We start from the raw sequence: 20,667 nt of genomic DNA, 5'->3' as shown, positions 1-20,667 counted from the left end.
AAGACGGGCTGAGCCCGTGGCGCACTCGGGAGAGTGCAGGGCTGGGAGCACAGCAGCGCTCCTGCCGCGGGTTCGGATCCTATATAGGGATGACTGGTGCGCTCACAGTGCTCACTGGCTGAGCGCGGTGTGGCCGGTCTCAAAAAAAAAAAAAAAAAAAAAAAGACAAACCACAACCTCCCAAACTCTGGAAGGCACTACTACCACTGTATAAAACTCAAGTTTTCATCACAGTGTTCACTGTTTCAGCATTAACAGAGAATAGTCTTTTAGTGTGTTAAATAACTGTCCCATTTAATATAGAAGAAAACCAAAGGAATCAAACCCTCAGGCTGAATTCAACAACAAGCTGTTATGTTCCTTGCAATTTCCCTTAATACTTGTGTTCCGTGGTCCAATTTTAACAGAGTTCAGAAGATTCCTGAATGTTCAGAAACACCATGTATGAGAATTAGAATCTGAATGCAATTATAAAGTAGTTTCAAGCATTAAGGTCTAGCAGCTAATATACTAAGCATTTTTTTTTTTTTTTTTAAAAGATGACCGGTGAGTAGATCTTAACCCTTGACTTGGTGTTGTCAGCACCACACTCTCCCAAGTGAGCCATGGGCCGGCCCAATATACTAAGCATTCTGAAAGCATTTGAGTACAGAAGAGAAACTGCTAACACTTTACCTGCTACCATTCAGATATAATCTCCCCAATGGCCTATAAAACACAAGTTTACCTATTAAGATGGTTCAAATACATTAGAAATTAACATATATTCCACTTTTAAATTCTAAATAAAATTTTAGAAGTGAATCTCAGTTAAGGATAACAAACACAGTAAATCTGGACAGGTACCTACTCCTGAAAGGTCAGCTCCAGATCATTTGCTTATTTTTCTATTTTAAATGTGCATAATGGGCTCAGAATAGCAACACAGGGAACCTACATTATCTCTTTGCTTAACATTCTGACCAAACTAAAATTACTAAGATTAAATGTCCAGTGCCTTATAAATGTCCAGACAGCAAATGCTTAGATGGACTTATGCCTACCAGTTAAGGGAGAGTTCATGATCTCAATGAAGAGATCTAAGTGACCAGGTGCCCCCAAAACCAGAAAGGTATGATGTTTTTCCTCATGAACAGCTGTTGAAAAGTTTCAGCAACTCATAATTTCAACATGTAAGCTGTGCTGAGTCATGGAAAAATGGCCAGATGTATATTTTATTGTGTCATTTAGAAATAAAGTTCTACACGTCATATTCTAAGAACAGATTTAGGATTGTATTAGTAGAAATGCTTCAGCATTTATGGTAAGAGAAACAAGGCCACAGGCCAGGAATAAAAATGCTGGTTTTTACTCTTTGTTAACAGTCATAAATGCTTAGTGAGATGGGCTGGTCACCTGGACATATGAGGAAAGGATTTATCTACTTTATTGGTTAGCTCCTTGATAGCTGGGACCAGGGTAGGATGGGGTAGAGGTGGGTGTCATATGTAAATAATTATGAATGAGAAACAAACCCCCTTTACCAAGCACAGGAATGAGGTGGAAAATCACTGGAATGCAATCTTTCAGCTAGAGGGGGAAAATCCAGTAATAAAGCATACAGAGAGTAAACATTAAAGTACAATAAAATGCCACAAAACCCAGAAGTTGGATAGATAGAAAGACAAAACTGGATTCTTCTGAATGTGACCCAAGAGAAAGTAGTGTTTCAACAGTTCTTTTAACGCTGAGGTTTAGCTGAAGGATGTCGGAAGGGGAACAAAGATTGTCCTGTCCAAAGTGTGAGCAGGAAAGGAAAACAGAAAACAAAGTCAGTGATTAGATATGTAGATTTAAGTACAGAATTCAATATGATCATCTCAATCATATTCAAAGATATACATCCTGTAATATTTTTACTATGATATGAAAAATGATGAAAATAAAATGCTGAAAAACAAAACTACAAAGAATCTATGTGCTGAACTTGATTTTACTACTAAATAGCACAATAAAATCTGCCTGTTGGTGACCAATATAAACATTAAGGATTCAATTAACAGAATTGGATGTTGGCTCAGGAAATCATTATTACATCCCCCATTTTCTTTTCAGGCCAACAGAGCAAATGGGGGTGTTTAGATAAAGGCCAGAATGCCCAGAAATAGGGGAGAACAGAAGAAAAGTAGATAAAGGTTTCTTCTTTCTTCCTGTGGCAGAGGGACCTGAAAATGCTAGTTTGAAACTACGAGTCTATATTTATTTTCCTTCACTTTGTTCTAGGCAAATGACTAATTTTTCAGCAGAAGTAGCAGCATAACAGGAACCCATCTAAAATTGGTATGGTAGGGACTTGGGTGAAAGGAAGAAGAGGAAAAGGAACAGGTGGGCTATGTGGAATGTCCATTTCCTCTTTCTGGTAAGTTAGAGGAGAGGGAGGAAGGATGTGTTAAGAACCCCAGGCTAACCACTCTGGAAAAAAGATTCAGACTTGTAAATTGCATTTTTTCTATCTCTGTACTTGCTTTCAAATAGTACAGCTCTGGTAGGAACAGGGGCAGGCTGGCCCATAATAAATACTGTTAACCACTGCTTGGCAAATGCTGACTTAAATGCATGTTTTAAGGCACACTGTTTTTGTAGTTTGCTGACTGATGGCAGGAACATTCTGAAAGAATTCCAGTGTAGGGACTAAATCTGAAAGAATGAATCTGTAAAGCCTAGTGGACAGGTATAATGACTGTAAATGCCAGTAAACAGTACTTTTAACAGGTTTTGACACAGGCTAAGTCAGCATGTCTTGATTGTGTGGGGCTGCTTTCAGCACTCTTCTATTTGTGTGGTGCCTCTTTTGATCACTCATATCTTTTCTGTAGTCATATCTTTTCACTCTCTGCTCCAACCATGCCCCATTCTCTTGTCCAAAGATATCGTGGTATGGAAGTGGAACAGGTACTAAGCATAAATGTTTTTTAAGTATTTAAATTGTTTAAATAAACAATTTGTGTAAGCAGAAACATCTTCAATATGCAGAAGGGAAAAACTGAATGCTAATGTGCCATATGAATATTATAACTTGCTTATTAATACAGAGAAAATGCATGCTATTTCTGTACAAACCATATTAAACGCTCTTAATTTGCTTAAAAATGGCTTGTTCTAAAAGAGATGATGAACCTTTGTAAAGCCACATGATATAAAAATGAAACATTTGCTTTGAATTTGTCCACAGGAATAAAAAAGGTCCTTGTTAACTACTACTGTATGTATATTTCAGTTCTTTTTCATAACTTGAGTTTAAAAGAGAAAAAAACCCAGCAAAATAAGAGTGAAAAAAAATTAGTAGAATGATGATTATAAGTATAATAAAAGGAGAACAATCATGGGAATTCGTGCTGGCTAATGCAGATGCTCCGTGGAACTGAGCTCTTTCTCTTCCACTTTGTAACATGTAAAAGAGCTGAAAGAGAAGGTTGCTCATTGGACAAGTGATGCTGTGGCTTTCTCAACTCCTGGTTAATTAGGGTCACTGTTGTGAAAGCTACTGGAACAAGGGCTTAACTTTGAGAGAAAGAGTGGAGTTATAGATGAATCCACGTAGGACCAATACTTAAGTTTCTCATAGTTCATTAAGAAGGTGATAGAAAAAAGGCATGTTTTTTTCCTTGCAGGTTGGAAAAAATATAACAAGAAATGTAATGGTTGTGGTTAATGAAAAAAGTATTGAATAGCACCATGTTATTTATTCCTTTAAATGTGCCTATATATCTTGTCATTAAATACAATATTCCTTAAGAGTACCATGCTTAGTTGTTTGCATTTATTTATTTATTTAATTAATTAAAAGATGACCGGTAAGGGGATCTGAACCTGTGGCCTTGGTGTTATCAGCACCACGCTCTCCCGAGTGAGCCACGGGCCGGCCCCTTAGTTGTTTAATATAATTGTTTTCTTAAAAGGGTTACTGAATAAAAAGTGTACCAAGTTTGTTTCCCTTAATCATGGCTATAAATAAAGTTTAACTATTTTTACTATTAAAGGGCAGTAAAATTATAACTGAGGAACCTGGAGGCACTAAATCCTAATAGTAGGACAAGTATTTAGAAATGGCCTCTTGTATGCTAAACTCCAAAATATTAGCACTTTTTAAAACTTTATTATTTTATTTCACCATTTTTTTAAAATGGTGAAATATTAATAAAGTCCATAATTTAGTTAATAGTATTGTTCCAGGGTTATTTAATTTGGGTAACTGTACTACATTTATATTAGATGTTAACATTAAGGGGAATTAGATAAAATATAACAGGAACTCTGTGCTATTACTATAGCATTTCTGGAAGTCTAAAATTATTTCAAAATAAACATTTTTTAAAGTATTAAAGTGTTAAAAAACTAAAGCCAACAGAAGCATTCTCAGTCTGAGATGTACTTATTTTGATGGATAGGTTCTGTTGAGTATGTAGTTGTACACAAGTCAAACAGCAAGTGGGGATGTTCAAGAAAACAGAATATTTTTGATTAATTCCTTATTACAATATAATCATTTAAATTTAAATGTTATGATTTCTTCACATGATCCTTGGAAATAATTAAGGAAAACTGTTCAAAAGTATATTGATTGACTCTTAAAACACAAAATCACGTTAGTAATGATCAACTTAGTTCTGAGTTAGTCTTGTAAGAATTTAGACTTGCATTTCTGATAGATTTCAGAACAGTAATACCCAAGTCTATCTAGGCAACATAAAAGATGATAAATTTATTACCGGAGGTACACCAATTTTTTTGCAAGCTTCTAGGAAATTCTCCACATTTCGCCTGCATTTTGCCATTGTTAATTTAGGCTGCAATGAGAAAAGAAAGGACGGAAAATGTGGTGTTACTAGCAAAGTTTTAACAACTTTTCTAACTTTAAAAATACTCTTGCCTATTGCTTCATATATTCACAATGCTGTAGATTAGGGGGTTAGCAAACTTTTTCTTAAAGGATCAGATAACAAATGTTAGTCTTGAGGATCATTAAGAACTATTGCAACTACTCAATTCTGCTAGGATCTTGCAGGCAACTACAGACTATATATATATATTGTTTATAAACAGATAAGTGTAACTGAGTTGCAATAAAACTATTTACAAAAATAGGTGCTGGCATGTGGGCAGTAGTTTGCCACTTTCCCTCCCCCCACTTTACACATTTGGCTTTGATTTTGTAAGGCAAGTGCTAAGTATATAAGTTTTGGGGGAGATAGTAAAAAAAAAATTTTTTTTCCATTTTAAAACATTATACACTAAAGAAAACTTAGAGGAATATCAAGAAATTACAAAGAGCTCATCACTCAAATATAACACATGGTTTATTCCCTTTCAGTCTTCTTAAAAGAAGATAATTTTTAAAAAATCAATAGCCTTGGCTCATGAATATACTATAGATGTATCATGTCTCCACTCGATAGCAAAATTTAAATTTTTAAAAACCTTTGTAAAAGATTGGGTTAAAGAACTATTTTCCAAAGGGTGAAACATTTCCATGGGAATTTTCCCTAATTACTAACTAGTAAGCTTGTTTTTCTGTAAAAATCTCTAATGACTAGAAACAGAGTTGCATCACATGAACTAAAGTTTTGATCAAGTTTTTCACACAGCAGGTTATCATGGAATAAAATACAAGAAAGAAATATGAATCCCATTTTCCTGAATGGTTAACAAATTCAGTTATACAAATCCATTAGCTGGTATCTAACATGTTCAAGTATCAGGCCTGGAAGCCAAATGTTTGCAGGAAATCTGATCTAGAGATTTTACAATGGTAAGCAGATGGAAGCGTGTACCTTCTCCAGGAAAAAAAAAAAAAGTTTTACTTGTAAATGTCTGGGTTTTCTTCAAAGATGGAAGATAATACTACGTCACAAGAACAGGGGAAACAAGATAAATAAATTATAGTGGTTGACAGTACTATAATTTGGCCTGAGAAAGGTAAAGGTAGCGGGGGCAAGCATTGGCTTTGTCATTAAATATAAAACATAAAAAAAAAAAAAAAAAAAAAAAAAAAAAAGACGAAACAGCAACAAGTGGGATATAGGGAAACTAATAATCATTTTCAAATTTCAAATAGGGAAACTTTCAAAAAGGTCTGGAAAGAAGACAGGAATTAGGTTTCTACAGAGGGCACCCTTTCTTGCCTATGCCAAGTTCTTATGTAACTGAGGTAAAAAGGTTAAAAAAAAAAAAAGAGTGAAAGAGTGAAAAATAATAGTAGAATCATGATCTACTTAGAAAAAACAATGGAGGTTCACACTGGCTAATTCACACTGAAGCTGAGCTCTTTTCCATTTCCACTTGCATGTGAAAGCTGAAAAAGAAGGCTGTTCATTGGACAAGTCATGCTGTGCTTCTCATCTCCTGGCTAGTTAAGAGAGGGGTAAGGCAAAGTGAGGCACAAGTGAAAGTCACTATGATAAAAGTTACTAGGCCAAGGGCTTAACTTTAAGAGCAACTGGGCAAATAAGAAAAACATAGGACAACTGCTTTTCACTTAGGAGAATTCTTCATTGGCTAGAAATTCCCTCTTCATATACTAGTTTCTCTTTCTGCCTCATAGAAATGAAAGCAGAAGTGATATAACGAGCTTTTATTGTTACGAAAGGAACTTAGGAAAGCAAGCCAGGATCCTGATCCGAGTTTGGGAGAGATAGGGTGCATGCCTAGGGGCACCATGGATGAGACTCTAGCAAAAGAAGGAGATCTGGGTATTTTGTTCTACAAAAGAAACCCTAAATTTCTGAAACTCTACTGTTCAGATGCAAATATCTATGGAAGGGCAGAGTGAAATAGGTCTGACTTCCTGGGTAGAAAAAAACTTTGTTTCTCTACCAAAGAAAGGATAAAAAGATAAGGAACATGTTGCTAAGTTAAAAACTTGTCCAAGGGGCCGGCCCGTGGCTCACTCGGGTGAGTGCGGTTCTGATAACGCCAAGGCCACGGGTTCAGATCCTATATAGGGATGGCCGGTTAGCTCACTGGGTGAGTGTGGTGCTGACAACACCAAGTCAAGGGTTAAGATCCCCTTACTGGTCATCTTTTAAAAAAAAATAAAAATAAAAAAATAAAAAATAAAAACTTGTCCAAGAAGAGAAAAGAAAATAAGAAAAAGAAGAGCTCAGAATAATGTTTATGGGGTCTGATTGCATTATTTTATGTGAGGACTACCAGCAACCTAAGACATGAAAGGTTGGGGGGGCACTTAGAATATAAAATTTCCTCTGATATTTTCCCTGCAGAGATCAAATTTCTAGTTAATGAAGGGAAGAGGAGTGGGGGACTCTCTCTCTCCCCAGTCATTTCTTCTCCTCCCTTAGCATTTATTAAATCTCAGGGATGTATGTCATAATTGGGATAAAACTCCTTGTTATATTCTGATGAAAGCTGTGTATCTACTCTTCAAAAGAATATACATGTACACAATTTTAGGGAATTCATGGAATCCCTGATGCCCTAGGAGTCCATAAATCCAAGGTTACAAATCCCTCTTCCAGAGGCATCCAATGGAATGGCTGATCAACAGGACACAGGAGTGCAAACTCCTTATCACTCTAAAGTGCAGGACTCATGATTTTGCCTTAAGTAAAATCTCATAAACACCCACTATCTTCAAAAGCTTTTCCAGAACTTCAAATGACATTAACACCTGGTTTTGAGAGCTCTCTCTTCTGAATAAGAAATCTTATGCAGGTTTGGGGGAGGAAAGTTATTTCAACAAGACTAATCTGAACTGAAAAAGTAACAAGAAATAAACAATTTATCTATTCTGGATATATGAAATTATTCAGAATTTTTTCAGGTATAATTTTTTTTTTTGTCTTTTATGTGACCGGTAAGGGGATCGCAACCCTTGGTGTGGTGTCGCCCGCACCGTGTTCAGCCGAGCGCACCGGCCATTCCTATATAGGATCCGAGCCCGCGGCGGGAGCATCGCTGAGCTCCCAGCACCGCACTCTCCCGAGTGCGCCACGGGCTCGGCCCAGGGTTGCAAAACTTAAAAGTCTGCAAATACACATGGCTTTCTAAATTTCTTTTAAAATGCCTGTGTATATGACTTCCCCTCAGATGAGGGGATCATTTTTTTTTTTTTCCTTTTTGTCTTTTTCCGTGTCCGGCAATGGATCGCAACCCTCAGTGTCGCCCCTGTACCGGACCGGGACCAGCAACGGGATCGCAACCCTTGGTGTTGCTCCCGCGCCTCGCTCAGCCAGTGAGCGGGAACGGTCTGTATGTGGGATCCGAACCCTCGGCGGGAGCGCCGCCGCGCTTCCCAAGCGGCGCACTATAGCAGTGCGCCACCGGGCCGGCCCGAGGGGATCATTTTTGAATTGGGGGAAAGAAATTATGGTTTGCACAGCACATCAAGAAACTGTTTATTAAGTTACACTCACTTTAATTAACCAGTTCTCAAAAACTACAGTAAATTACCAGGCATGAATATAGCCAAAAAGAAACTATGGTTTTTCAATTTTATTTGGCTTTAACTTTATATTCTCACCACAGAATATTTCTACTAAGTAAATTACAAAGCTCTCTGTATGGTTATATGAACAAAATAAGGGAAGAAATAGTTTAATATTATGAAGGGAAATTCATATGAAGAAAAAATAGATGTAACATTTATACTGAAATCTAGTACAAATAACAGAAACCCTATTAAAGCAACATTGATTTATTTATAATAATCACTATCATAATGTGAAGGCAGGGTTTTGTTTGTTTTTTTTTTTTTTTTAAATAATGGATAATTCTTATATAGTTTAATCAAAGACTGTTTCTTGGGCTGGCCTGGTGGCACACTGCTACAGTACGCCGCTTGGGAAGCGCGGCGGCACTCCCGCCGAGGGTTCGGATCCCACATACAGACCGGTTCCAGCTCACTGGCTGGGCGAGGTGTGGGCGCGACACTGAGGGTTGCGATCCGTTGCCGGACACGAAAAAAGACAAAAAGGAAAAAAAAAAGACTGTTTCTTTACCCCCAAATGTTATAATTTGGGAAGTTTTACATATTTACATGTGTCTTAACTTTATAGAACATTTATTAACTAAAACGATTCCCCCTTGAACAATTTGCTAAGTGTCAACGTACTTGTTTTGAGTGTCAAGATATTATCATTTCATGAAAGATCTCTTTTATTTTATTTCTTAAGAAGAGTTAATGTTCTTGAGAGAATGAGCCACTTGTAACTCATCTCTGTACCTTTTGTGCCTGGCAGAATGGCTGGCACAATGCCTGGCAATGAAGAGGTGCTCAAATAAATATGAGTAAGCTTTGTTGTTGATTTTGCTAGCAAGTTTTATGTGCTCTAATCTCACGTTATAACCTTATTTCTTTGACAAAAGAGAAGGTCCATGTGTTTTATTTCTCTAAGCAGTTAAATATTTATAAAATAGTTTTATTTTTCCTATACATAGTTTACATTATTAAATGGAAGGTACTGTATTCTGGTCATCAAAGTAAAGAGGCTCAGTCACTCTTACTCTCAAATTACTTATGGTTTGCACAACACATCAAGAAACTATTAAGTTACACTCACTGAGTTAGCCTCAGTCTCTCTTCCTCTCAAATTACTCTCAAACTCCACTCAGTGCATTAAAAAAAAACCCTTAGCTCCTTGCTCCTTCTTAAGTATCTTCCCTGGAAATGAAGAATGACAGATTCATCTTTTTTAATTTTATTTTTGCAGCTGGCTGTTACAGGAATCTGAATACTTTACATTGGTGTTATAACCTTTTTATTTTTAATTAAAGAGAAAACATTTTCTTAGTTGACAGAAACTGGGAGGAATGTGAAGTGTGAATAAACCCTTCCCATACTGGCGTTGCCAAACAGCACAATAATTCTATTCTTTTAATCACCACCTTTAGAACCACAACCAAGTCTTTCAAGTCTCTGGGACCATCGTTAACTTTTCTATAGTGATATTATTTCTCTCTCTGTTTTCTAGAGAAAACTGAATGCCTATTTTCTGAGGTCACTAAATAAAGAGGCTTCCAATTTTCCTCAGAAGTAAATGTATGAATATTTTTGGACGTGCTAGATAAGGAAGGGCCGAATTAGGCCCTTGGGACTTTTATAAAATAAGTTCTTTTAATTAGAAGAACACAAAGTTCTTGGGAGGATAAAGGATTTGCATCTGAAAAAGTAGTAAGATGAATATTTAGAAGTGGCAATCTATAGGCCTCCACACCACTGCAATTTGAGTAAAGACTTTGTATCAGGAACTGCCTGCTAAATAACAAATGACCAGAAAATGAGATGAGGGCAACCCTTTGAAAAGTTAAACACCGCTAAGCATGTTACAAATGCACAGTATCCATTCAAAATCATCTAAACGGGGTGTCACAACAATCAAACAACCAAATGCAATGTGGGAACCCTTATTATATCCTGGTTGTACGTATGTGTACTAGCAGCAGGGCAGAGGATAGGTAGGAAGAGGAGGGAGAGCAGTTGTGAAAGACATTCTTAGAGCAACTGGAGAAAACTGATTATAAGTTGTGGTGGATGCTGTTGGTGCCTCACTCAGTGTTTCTTTACCTAGCCTGTGCATCCATCCTTACCCTTCACCCCCTCCTTCTGCTAGCTGCTAATGGCTCACAGATGTCCCATTCTCATCTTCAACCTGATCCCACAGGGAGCTCAGGAGTATGAACTGCACCACACTCCCACCTTGAGGCAGGAGAGCTCGGGCCCATATCAGTTAGTCATTGGCTATATAGGCTATGGGGAAGAGCAAAGTGGCCTAGGCCAACTCTCTGAAATATTTAAGGGGCAAAGAAGTATGTCTGCGACTTTTAAATGGTGCAGTTAAAATACACACGCACTTGCACAAATACAGATAAAGTATGGCAAAATGTGGTAAACGTCTCATTGAGAAGGATCTAGATGGAGACTTTAAGAACATTCATTACATTATTCTTTCAACTTTTCTGAAGGCCTAAAAGTTTTCATAATAAAAATTTGAAGAGAAAAAAAGGAGGGGTATGTCAGCCCAAAGCATGCTTTTTCTTTTGTGGGTTGCCATCCTGATACTGATGTCCAGATCTGACCAGCAGTCCAAAGAAAACCTGCCAGTCATCTTAAATGCATTCTCATTTTCCACCTGAGGTTGGTCACTGGATCATGTCGATTCCACCTATGAAATAATCTTCCCTCTCATTGCCCCCATTCAGGTTTGTTGCTTTTCTAGCCTGGATTACTACTACAACTGCCTCTTAATTGGGCATGTTTCTTTTAGTATTACCACTTCCACTCTATCCATTTGTCATTTAGTAGCTAGATTCATCATTATAAACTGCAGTTATAATCATAACATTCCCCTCCTTAAATTCTTTCAGTGTTTCCTCATTGTTTACACTAAGATAAACTTCTAACTCCTTGATGTGGTTCACAAGACCTTTGTAACAGAGCCTCTAGCTTACCACTCTAGCTCCATCTCCTGACATTTGTACCCACCCCCTAAGCATTATCCATTCTGAACAACTTTAACAATTCCTTGAATATGCCATGACCTTCCTTGGCTTTTGAGTCTAAGAACACTATGCCTGGAATGCCTTCCTCCCTCTCTGTACTGCTGGCAAATTCCTACTCATACTTCAAGAATTAGTCCAAATTTTGCCTCCTCTGGGAAGGCTTCCCTGAACTCTCCAGGTAGTTATGTGGTCCCTATTTTGTATCCCCATAACCTCTTATAAAGCTCTCATAACATTTATTACACTCCTGTAAGTTACTGTTTACAGGTCTATTTTTACTCTAGTTAAGACCAGGAAGGCAGGGACTGGACTCTTCATGTGCATCCTTAACATCCAGCACAACGCTGGCCACTATGCTTCATAAATGTCTGATGAAAAGCCAACATTTTTAGCATTATAAACTTACTACAGCTGGTGAAGGAACATGAATGCTTGGGACAGACCGAGGCCGCACATGATTGGCCAAATGGCAAAGAACAACACCATCAGTTAGAGCTGCTCCAAGATCACATGGCAGAGATACTTTCAACCGGTACTCAATATGCTAAAAGAACAGGGAAACGTGTAATTAATTAATTGAAGAGTGACTGACACATACGGCATAATGGAGTTACAATGGAATATATTTCATGAGAAATCAAGATAAAAAGGAAATAACAATCCCTATTTTATCCTTCTTTCTTAAGTCAATAACTTAAGGAGATCTAATATATCTCCTGTATGGCAGCCAGACCACAGTGGTACAAAGTACAACGGAAAGTCATTGACAATTTTCTGATTAAAGAAAAACTGGATTCTCTTTCAAGATAAAATGAATGGCCAATCACTCACTATATATATGTAAGAGTGATATGTACACGTTAATGTGTACAGGCATAAAAATTATTACTCTTACAAGATTTCTTTATAACATGAGGTAGAAAGGAAAATATTTTTTCATCAGTAGGGCCTGGAATTGAGCTTTACAGAATAACCCATCTCATTTTCTTAGAAAACAGTTAAGAAGTATTTCCTTAATAGCAAAATTTCTTTTACATTCATCATAGAACACAGCATACAATGGGCACTTAATGAGGTTCTATTAAATACTAGATGTCAAATAAATAAATGATTGCAAGATTATGGACTACAGTAGTATCCCAGAAAAAGGTGAATGTACACACTTTCCGTAGTTGATCAATTAATTCCAGCTCTTCTTCTCTATGTCTTGAATTCTGTCTTGTAATGGGAACTGCAGAATCAGTGGGAGGTGCACAAGATGGAAGAAGGGGTGATATATGACCTGAAAAAATTTAATTTGTAAGATAGACAGAAAGGCAATTGCTAGTGTTAGAAAAATACCCAGAACTGCCTGATCACAGTTTCCTTGAAAGTATAGTATGTTTTACTTTCTGAACTGACTTTTTAAAAAGGTTTTCATTATGAAAATTTTCAAAACACATAAAATAGTAGGGAGAACAGTATAAAAAACTATGAAATGTCCATTACCCATCTGGCTCAACAAATTTTGTTTGTTTGATTACATCCATTTAAAAATATTTTTATTGAAAAATAACACATATAGAAAATTAATACTGCCATCCACCAAAAAGAAAAGAAAAGAAAAGAAAGAAAGAAAGAAAGAAAGAAAGAAAGAAAGAAAGAAAGAAAGAAAGAAAGAAAATTACACAAATCATAAGCATAGAGCTCAATAAATTATCCTCACAAAGCAAATACAACCAGGCTGATAAACAGAACATTACCAATAACCAGAAGGCCCTCTGATGCTCCCTGACCATTAGTAACCAAAGGTTTACCAGTATCCTGACTTCTATCACCACAGATTAGTTCTGTCCATTTTTAAACTGTATTGTACATATTCTTTTGTGTCTGGCTTCTTTTGATCAACATTATGTTTATGAGATTTACCCATGTTGTGGATAGTAATTTGTTCATTTTCATTGCTTATATGGTATTCCATTGTACAAATATATCACAATACGTTTACCTATTCTATCAATGGACATTCAATTTGGAGTATTATGAATAATACTGCTATGAATATCTTTTATGTGTCTTTTAGTATACACATGTACATAGTTCTGAAAGTAAAATTGATGGTCATAGGGTATACAAATGTTCAACATTAGTTGATATCACGGTTTTCCATACTAATTTACCCTATCACCAGCAGTGCATCTCTGGTTTGACTTTTAAATCTTAACTGTGAACGTGTGTGTTGATTACATTAAAAGTAGTTATTTTTGATGAAATTTTTTTTTCCACTTCCAGGTAACTTCTTTGGGAGCCAGGCAGAAATTTTTCATATTAACTAAAAGAACATGAGACTTTAAGTAGATTTTTAAAAATATTACTGATTTGTATCTTTAAGAACACAGAAAACTTTTATCAATACAAAAATCTTGAAAAAGAGCTCATTAGAAAGAAGAGGAACATTCTTTAAAGCTTTGAAAGAGCATTTTATTGTTCGAACACTCTATAACCAGCTTTTAGGTGATACTAAGAAACATTCTAATGAAAACAAGTTCAGACAAGAGCCTCCTGACAATGTCAGAGAGATCACAGATACATTGAGAGTTTAAAGCTTTTGCAAGGTGATGGCTAGGTGTAGAAGTTTAAAAGCATATAACAGTCGATATCACTGTGTAAACAACAATTCCAGCACCCCCACACCTTTCCCTTTTAAATCACTACTACCTACCTTTATTTGTTTCTGCCCTGACAGCTGCTCGGAAAAGGAAGCTTTCAGGGCGCTGGGGTTGATTTCTCTGGATAGCAGCAGGAAAAGAATATGCAGGGGAACGATGAACTAAATCAGCATAAAAAAGCAAAATGATATTAAAAGAAATGAAAAGAAAATTAAACATAACAGCAGGCACACGTCACAAAATTTCAATAAATAGCAAGTAAAGAAAAAAATTAAACATGACTGATATAAAATGATAATTCTGTTTATTAATGAAAAGTCTGGTACAAAAAAGTAATCCTGAAAGCAGGAAGGCTGCTTGTATGTGTTTTTAATTGCTGTGTTATTTTTGGTATATCAATAAAGGTAGAATGAATGTTAATATATCAACCATAGGAGCTTGTAAACCTATAGCCCTGGTAGCTCATGCTCATTTGTTCTTGTCAAATGGCTGAATAGTTGAATAACCAGTTGAATTAAAAAATAAAAAATGCTGGGGCCGGCCTGTGGCTCACTTGGGAGAGTGTGGTGCTGACGACACCAAGGCCACAGGTTCGGATCCCATATAGTGATGGCCGGTTCGCTCACTGGGTGAGCGTGGTGCTGACAACACCAAGTCAAGGGTTAAGATCCCCTTACCGGTCATCTTTTAAAAAATAAAATAAAATAAAATAAAAAAATAAAAAACGTGCAGAAAGTTCCTAATTTTGTTTCTGATTTCCATCGCAGAAAAAGAAGCCACAGTTCTCTAAGAAGTAACTTATCAGGAAAATCCTGGTAATTATAGTCTTGATGTGGACAATTGCACCTTTGTGTCTATTACCTGTTTCTGTTGTAGGTGAACTTGATATAGCATTAGATCTGTCATCACTCTGTGGGAAAACAGAAATATATCAATAGCTATTATTCAAGAAGAGATCATTTCCACATTTATGTTAACTTTGAGATCATAAAAGAAAAAAACGTACAACTCTCCTTCAAAATTAAGTCAAAATTAAATGAAAATTTGATGAAATGAATTAATTTTTTTTTAAAGCCAAACTTTTTATTCCATTGTGTTTATGTAATGCATTCCCTAAAGATACTTCCATTATCTGACAGGCTTTTGCTAAGACTATGAGAAATCATCATCCTATGGCAGAAAATTTTATTGGGAAATATACAGGAAAGAACAAAATTGTATTTTCTAAAAGTATTTTTCTGGAATAGTTTCTTAAGTATTTTTTCCTCTGTAAAATAAAGTTTAATATTTTAAGAAAGAGTGATGGAGGTTTCTTCATTTCAGTTAGGCAATGAGGTGTTTAAGAAATGATAAGTAGATGTATTTTCTAGACTAGTATTTGAGTCCAAGATGTTTTTAACTCATTGATCAAAAGAACTGTAAAAAGAAGGAAGAACTGTAAAAAGAAGGAAGAACTAGCTAAACTGGTATAAAAAAGGGAAATGTAATTAAGCTAATTTAAAAAGAAATGTTGGTTGGTTGGGTTAAAGATGTTGAAGACTTGGTAGGGGAGTAGAATCAAGAAAAGCTGGAATACTATCAATAATTTTGTAGGCCCTGACATCTAATTAAATTTAATATAACTTAAATATATTATAACTTTATGATAAGACGTACTTCTGAATGGAACGACTTTAAAACTAACATACATATCTGCTCCCATGTTTTCCCCCCACCTTTGGTTTCAATATTTTCAAAAATCTTATATTTCAAATTAGAGTTGAGTCAGATCCAAGTAATGACTAAAGAGAATTTTAATTGCTAATAAATAAGTAAATAAATAAATAAACAAACAGAAATCAGGACATTGTTGAGAAAATTCTTGGACTGATCTGGAGACAATTTTCTGGTAACAATTCCTTAGTTTGATACCCGTAGGCTGAGAATTAAGATTTAAAAAGTAAGCTGTGTTCTTCAGTAAAGCACTGTATTATCTCTTCAGTGAAAAAGACATGTTCATCAAGTTTACAGATGCAAATAAACTACGTTTTGGGTGTTGAGAAAAAAAGAAAATTTAAATAAGAAAACAACTTATTTTATTTTATTTTATTTATTTATTTTTTTTCCTTTTTGTCTTTTTTCGTGACCGGTAACGGGATCGCAACCCTCAGTGTTGCGCCCGTACCGCGACCGGCAACGGGATTGCAACCCTCGGTGTCACGCCCGCACCGCGCTCAATCAGTGAGTGGACCAGTCTCTATATGGGATCCAAACCCTCGGCGGGAGCGCTGCCACGCTCCCAAGCGCCGCACTCTACCGAGTGCGCCAACAGGCTGGCCCTTATTTTATTTTATTTATTTATTTATTTTTTAAAAAAAGATGACCGGTAAGGGGATCTTAACCGTTGACTTGGTGTTGTCAGCACCACGCTCACCCAGTGAGCAAACCGGCCATCCCTATATGGGATCCGAACCCGGGGCCTTGGTGTTATCAGCACCGCACTCTCCCGAGTGAGCCACGGGCCAGCCCAAGAAAACAATTTAAAACAAAAGTAACAGAAACTTGTCAAAGAAATCAACAGGCAAATGTGGCAAAAACTGGATATCTTCATGAGGAAACAAAAGGCTATCCTTATTTCCAAGGGATGTGAGACAGGAAGGAGAAAGTTAGCTAAACAAAGGCATGTTCAAGGACCAATAGTACAAACAGAAAAACATTAAAGATAGAGATTATTCTAGATACAGAGAAAAAATATTTAAAAAAGAAATTTTAAAAGACTTATTAATAGGGTGCTGGTAACACGACGGTCAAGAGTTTGGATCCCCACACTGGCCAGCTGCCAAAAACAAAACAAAACAGAAAAAAGACTTATTAATAGGACACAGACTAGGAATTTAATCATATTAAGGGATAAAAGGAAAAAGCTAATAGGCAACTTTATTAGATGAGAAGGAAAAGCTGAAACAAATAACGCTGAAGGGTAGTGAATGTTCTCTACCTCTAGAAACAGCAACAGAACATACACAATTGGATGTGATGAAAACAAAGCTAGAATGGAGGGGACTTGTAAAATGATGATTTTCTTTCTTTTTTTTTCTTTTTATTTTTCTTTTTGGTGGCTGGCTGGTAAGAGGATCCAAATGACCTTGTAAAATGAGGATTTTAAAAACGTACTTTTATTAAAACTATAAATCTAAGTGACTTATATCCTAAGATACTAAAATAATTAGTTTAAATCACTCTGGGGCCATTAGTTATGTTTGAGTTATGTTTGGGAACTCTTGGAGAAATGGAGAGCAAAAAAAGGTTAAATAATAATCTCAGAAATTGACATGAACTCAACTTTAAAGCCTTGCTAAGCAAAAAAAAAAAAAAAAAAAAAAATCATGCCTAATTATAGTGTATTAACTACTGTAAAAATAATTGAGATGACAAAATATAAAGAATAAATTTTTAAAACTAATCATTTGACAGTACAGCAGGAAGGACTGATTGACAGGAGAGTTAGACTTATCATCTATCTTAAATCTAGTAAAGTTTTAGCATTAATTTCATATGATAGTCAGTATAAAACAAAAAAATATGGTCTAAATCACACAAGCTTTTTGACACATTCAGATCTGGCCCTTTTCAACTATGAAGCTGAAAGAGAATAAGCTCCAACGCCCTAAGGTATCCATTGAATGAATGCATCCAATACATCTAGAACGGTACTAGTCATGTACCTTTCTTGAGAGAATTTTGAAAAAAGTTGTTGAAATAATTTTCTGTGTTGTCTTTCAAATAAGGAACCCAGTTGAGAAATGCTGGCAAAGAGCTAACATGAAAGAAAATTACAGATAAAGTTTTTTCATCCAGGAGTCATCTAGGTACATACAGCATCTTCAATAACAAGCAGAGGGCTGGCTGGTTAGCTCACTTGGGAGAGTATGGTGCTAATAACGCCAAAGTCAAGGGTTTGGATCCCCTTACTGGCCAGTTGCAAAATAAATAAATAAATAAATAAATAATGAGCAGAAAGAAGGTTGATCAGGTTTATAGATTATATAAAAAAGTTGGGGGTCAGTATTTCCAAGCACATGACTGAAGAATTTTAAAGTATTCTGGTAAATTAGAGAAGTAAAAATGTTCAAATAGCAAAATTAAATTATTCAGGAAAAAAAAAGATACATGATTTTAGCAGTAAAACTAAGACATGTGAGGATTACAGTGGACACTGAACAAAATGAATACCAAAACTGAAAAAGCCAACCTAAAGCTCAAGGTAAGCCATGTGAAAAACACTGTTTCATGCTTAGTGCCAGGTGGGCTCTAATGAGGGATTATTTCTAGTTGTGGACTGTGGAGCCAAAATGGACAGCAGAGAATTTGTGAGAGTTCATTAAGGATTGACAGGCTGGGAAAGGCATGTAAAAGGATCTGAATTTCTTTAGGGAGAAGAAAAGGGTGGCATTGTAATAGTTTTCAAATATAAAGATTCTTACAGAAAGATTGCTAAACCTCTACTCTGGAAAGAAAATAAGAAATAAGTGTAAACCACAGCAGGATAGATAAAAATTAGACAAAGAGAGGAGCTTCTTGACAGTAAGAATTATTAATCATTTCTTACATATGGTAACAAAAATGGAATTACCATTCCTAGAGGCCGTCAAAAAATAAAATATTACAGGTTCTTAATTTTTAGAGTTTATATTCAATTTTTTTAGAAGGTGGAATCTGTCATCTCATAATGTTACTGCTGATATAAAGCAGAGGCTGGCAATTTTTTTCTTCGAGGGCCAGATAGTAAATATTTTAGGCTTGCAGCCTTGTTGCAACTATTCTAACTGCTGTTTACTGCAAAAGCAGCCACAGGCAATGCATAAACAAAAGGGATTGTCTGTGTACTAATAAAACTTTATTTACAAAAACAAGTGATCTTGGGGACAGCGTTGGCTGACCTCTACTGTAGAGGATTCTGGTAGTGGTATAGTTTTATGGACTGGGACTCAAATTATTTTGCATGCACATTAGACAACAGAACTAATTTGATAATATAAATTTAACCAAAGTCAAATAATAACTCACGATAAAAGAAAACCTTTCATAAGAAAATGAGAATGACATTTCAAACAGAATGTGAATATAAAGAATTAATGCAGGCTCTATGATTATCTCTGGCATGATTTTATCACTTTCAAAAAATTTCAAGTGAGGGGCCGTCCCGTGGCCACTTGGGAGAGTGTGGTGCTGATTTTACCAAGGCCAAGGGTTTGGATCCCTACATAGGGATGGCCAGTTAGCTCACTTGGGAGAGCATGGTGCTGACAACACCAAGTCAAGGGTTAGGATCCCCTTGCTGGTCTTTAAAAAAATAAATAAATAAATAAATAAATAAATAAATAATAAAACAAATAAAAATTTCAAGTGAAATCAGTTAAATTCAAATAGTTTCATAAGCTTAGGTATTATTTCACACAACTCTAGATTTCAAATTGTTCTTACACCAATCCACTAGAAAATCTTAGACCTCCCTTATATATTCCCTCCCCAAATTTCCTGGTGAATTATAGTTACAAGAGATAACTTAAGAGGTGTGAAGGCAGAAGAATGAGGCAGGGTTGCAGCACAGCCCACTTGATTCAACCCTGACAGCGACTAAATTTCAAAAGAAGAAGAGAAGAAACAGAAGGCAGCATTTATGTTAGCAAAATATCAGACAGGCAGATCTGACCAGTGAAATTAGAAGAGAAAAGGTCATTTACAAACTTTCGAATGGTTTACTAAGATATTGGGAGGTCAGAAAAAGAATATTTTGAGTAAAAAAACCCCATCATTTATACAACATAGTTTTTTCACTTGTATAATTCAGGACTTTCTTAATACTTCATACCACATTAATCAAGAAATGAGATGCATGATTTATTAAAAATAATTTTATATAGAAATAAAACTGAGAATATCAACATTTTTAACACAACAGCCTTGAAACTAATGAGTCCTGTGCTGTTCCTATATGGGGGAAATAAATCCAGTCAAAGAGCTCATTTTCACTGAGCAGAACTGGCATGAATAAGAACAATATTTGTTTAATATTAATCCAAACTAGATTTATTATCATTCAATTTAATGGCTCTGATGTGACAAGACAGGACACAAGGATTCGGTATCATATGTTAAGGATAAAGCAGCATTTCATTTCTGCCTCTGGAAAAGTCCAAATAACGTCTGAGAGGATAAGGTGGAATTTCCCTTTTCTTTGAATCCTTTATCTTTCACCAACCAACATAAAACTAGTTAGATGTATTAGAGATACAGTTAGAGATACTAAATATTAGAATCTATTGTATAATTATTTGTCAATTAAAAATAAAAAAAAAATCTAGTATACAGAATTTTTTTTTTTTTTTTTAAAGATGACTGGTATGGGCCGGCTGGGTGGCGCACTGGATAAGTGCGCCGCTTGGGAAGCGCAGCGGCGCTCCCGCCCGAGGGTTCGGATCCCACATACAGACCGGTTCCCGCTCACTGGCTGAGCGAGGTGCGGGAGCAACACCGAGGGTTG

The 20,667-nt window shown here is 36.0% G+C and overlaps 1 protein-coding gene across 7 annotated transcripts in view; it reads right to left on the bottom strand.

Annotated features, from left to right (window-relative positions):
• Positions 1-20,667, bottom strand: part of LRCH3 (leucine-rich repeats and calponin homology (CH) domain containing 3) — a 119,036-nt gene that overhangs the window by 2,466 nt on the left and 95,903 nt on the right. For 4 of the 7 annotated variants that reach the window (XM_008570700.1, XM_008570701.1, XM_008570704.1 and 1 more), the window contains 6 exons: positions 15,006-15,054; positions 14,198-14,305; positions 12,660-12,778; positions 11,903-12,040; positions 4,749-4,826; positions 1,196-1,770 (listed from right to left, as the gene is read on the bottom strand). In XM_008570700.1, coding sequence (XP_008568922.1) covers positions 1,570-1,770; positions 4,749-4,826; positions 11,903-12,040; positions 12,660-12,778; positions 14,198-14,305; positions 15,006-15,054 — 693 coding nt within the window. In that variant the 3' untranslated portion in view covers positions 1,196-1,569. Of the gene's footprint in view, positions 1-1,195; positions 1,771-4,748; positions 4,827-11,902; positions 12,041-12,659; positions 12,779-14,197; positions 14,306-15,005; positions 15,055-20,667 lie in introns of those variants that run through there. The other 3 variants (XM_008570702.1, XM_008570705.1, XM_008570706.1) reach the window with 2 other exon arrangements.

Source organism: Galeopterus variegatus, unplaced genomic scaffold, assembly GCF_000696425.1.
Source record: "Galeopterus variegatus unplaced genomic scaffold, G_variegatus-3.0.2 Scaffold624, whole genome shotgun sequence".
In the NCBI taxonomy this organism is placed as follows: Eukaryota; Metazoa; Chordata; class Mammalia; order Dermoptera; family Cynocephalidae; genus Galeopterus; species Galeopterus variegatus.
Note: the sequence above shows the minus strand (reverse complement) of the source record. Positions and strands in the feature narration are given on the sequence as shown.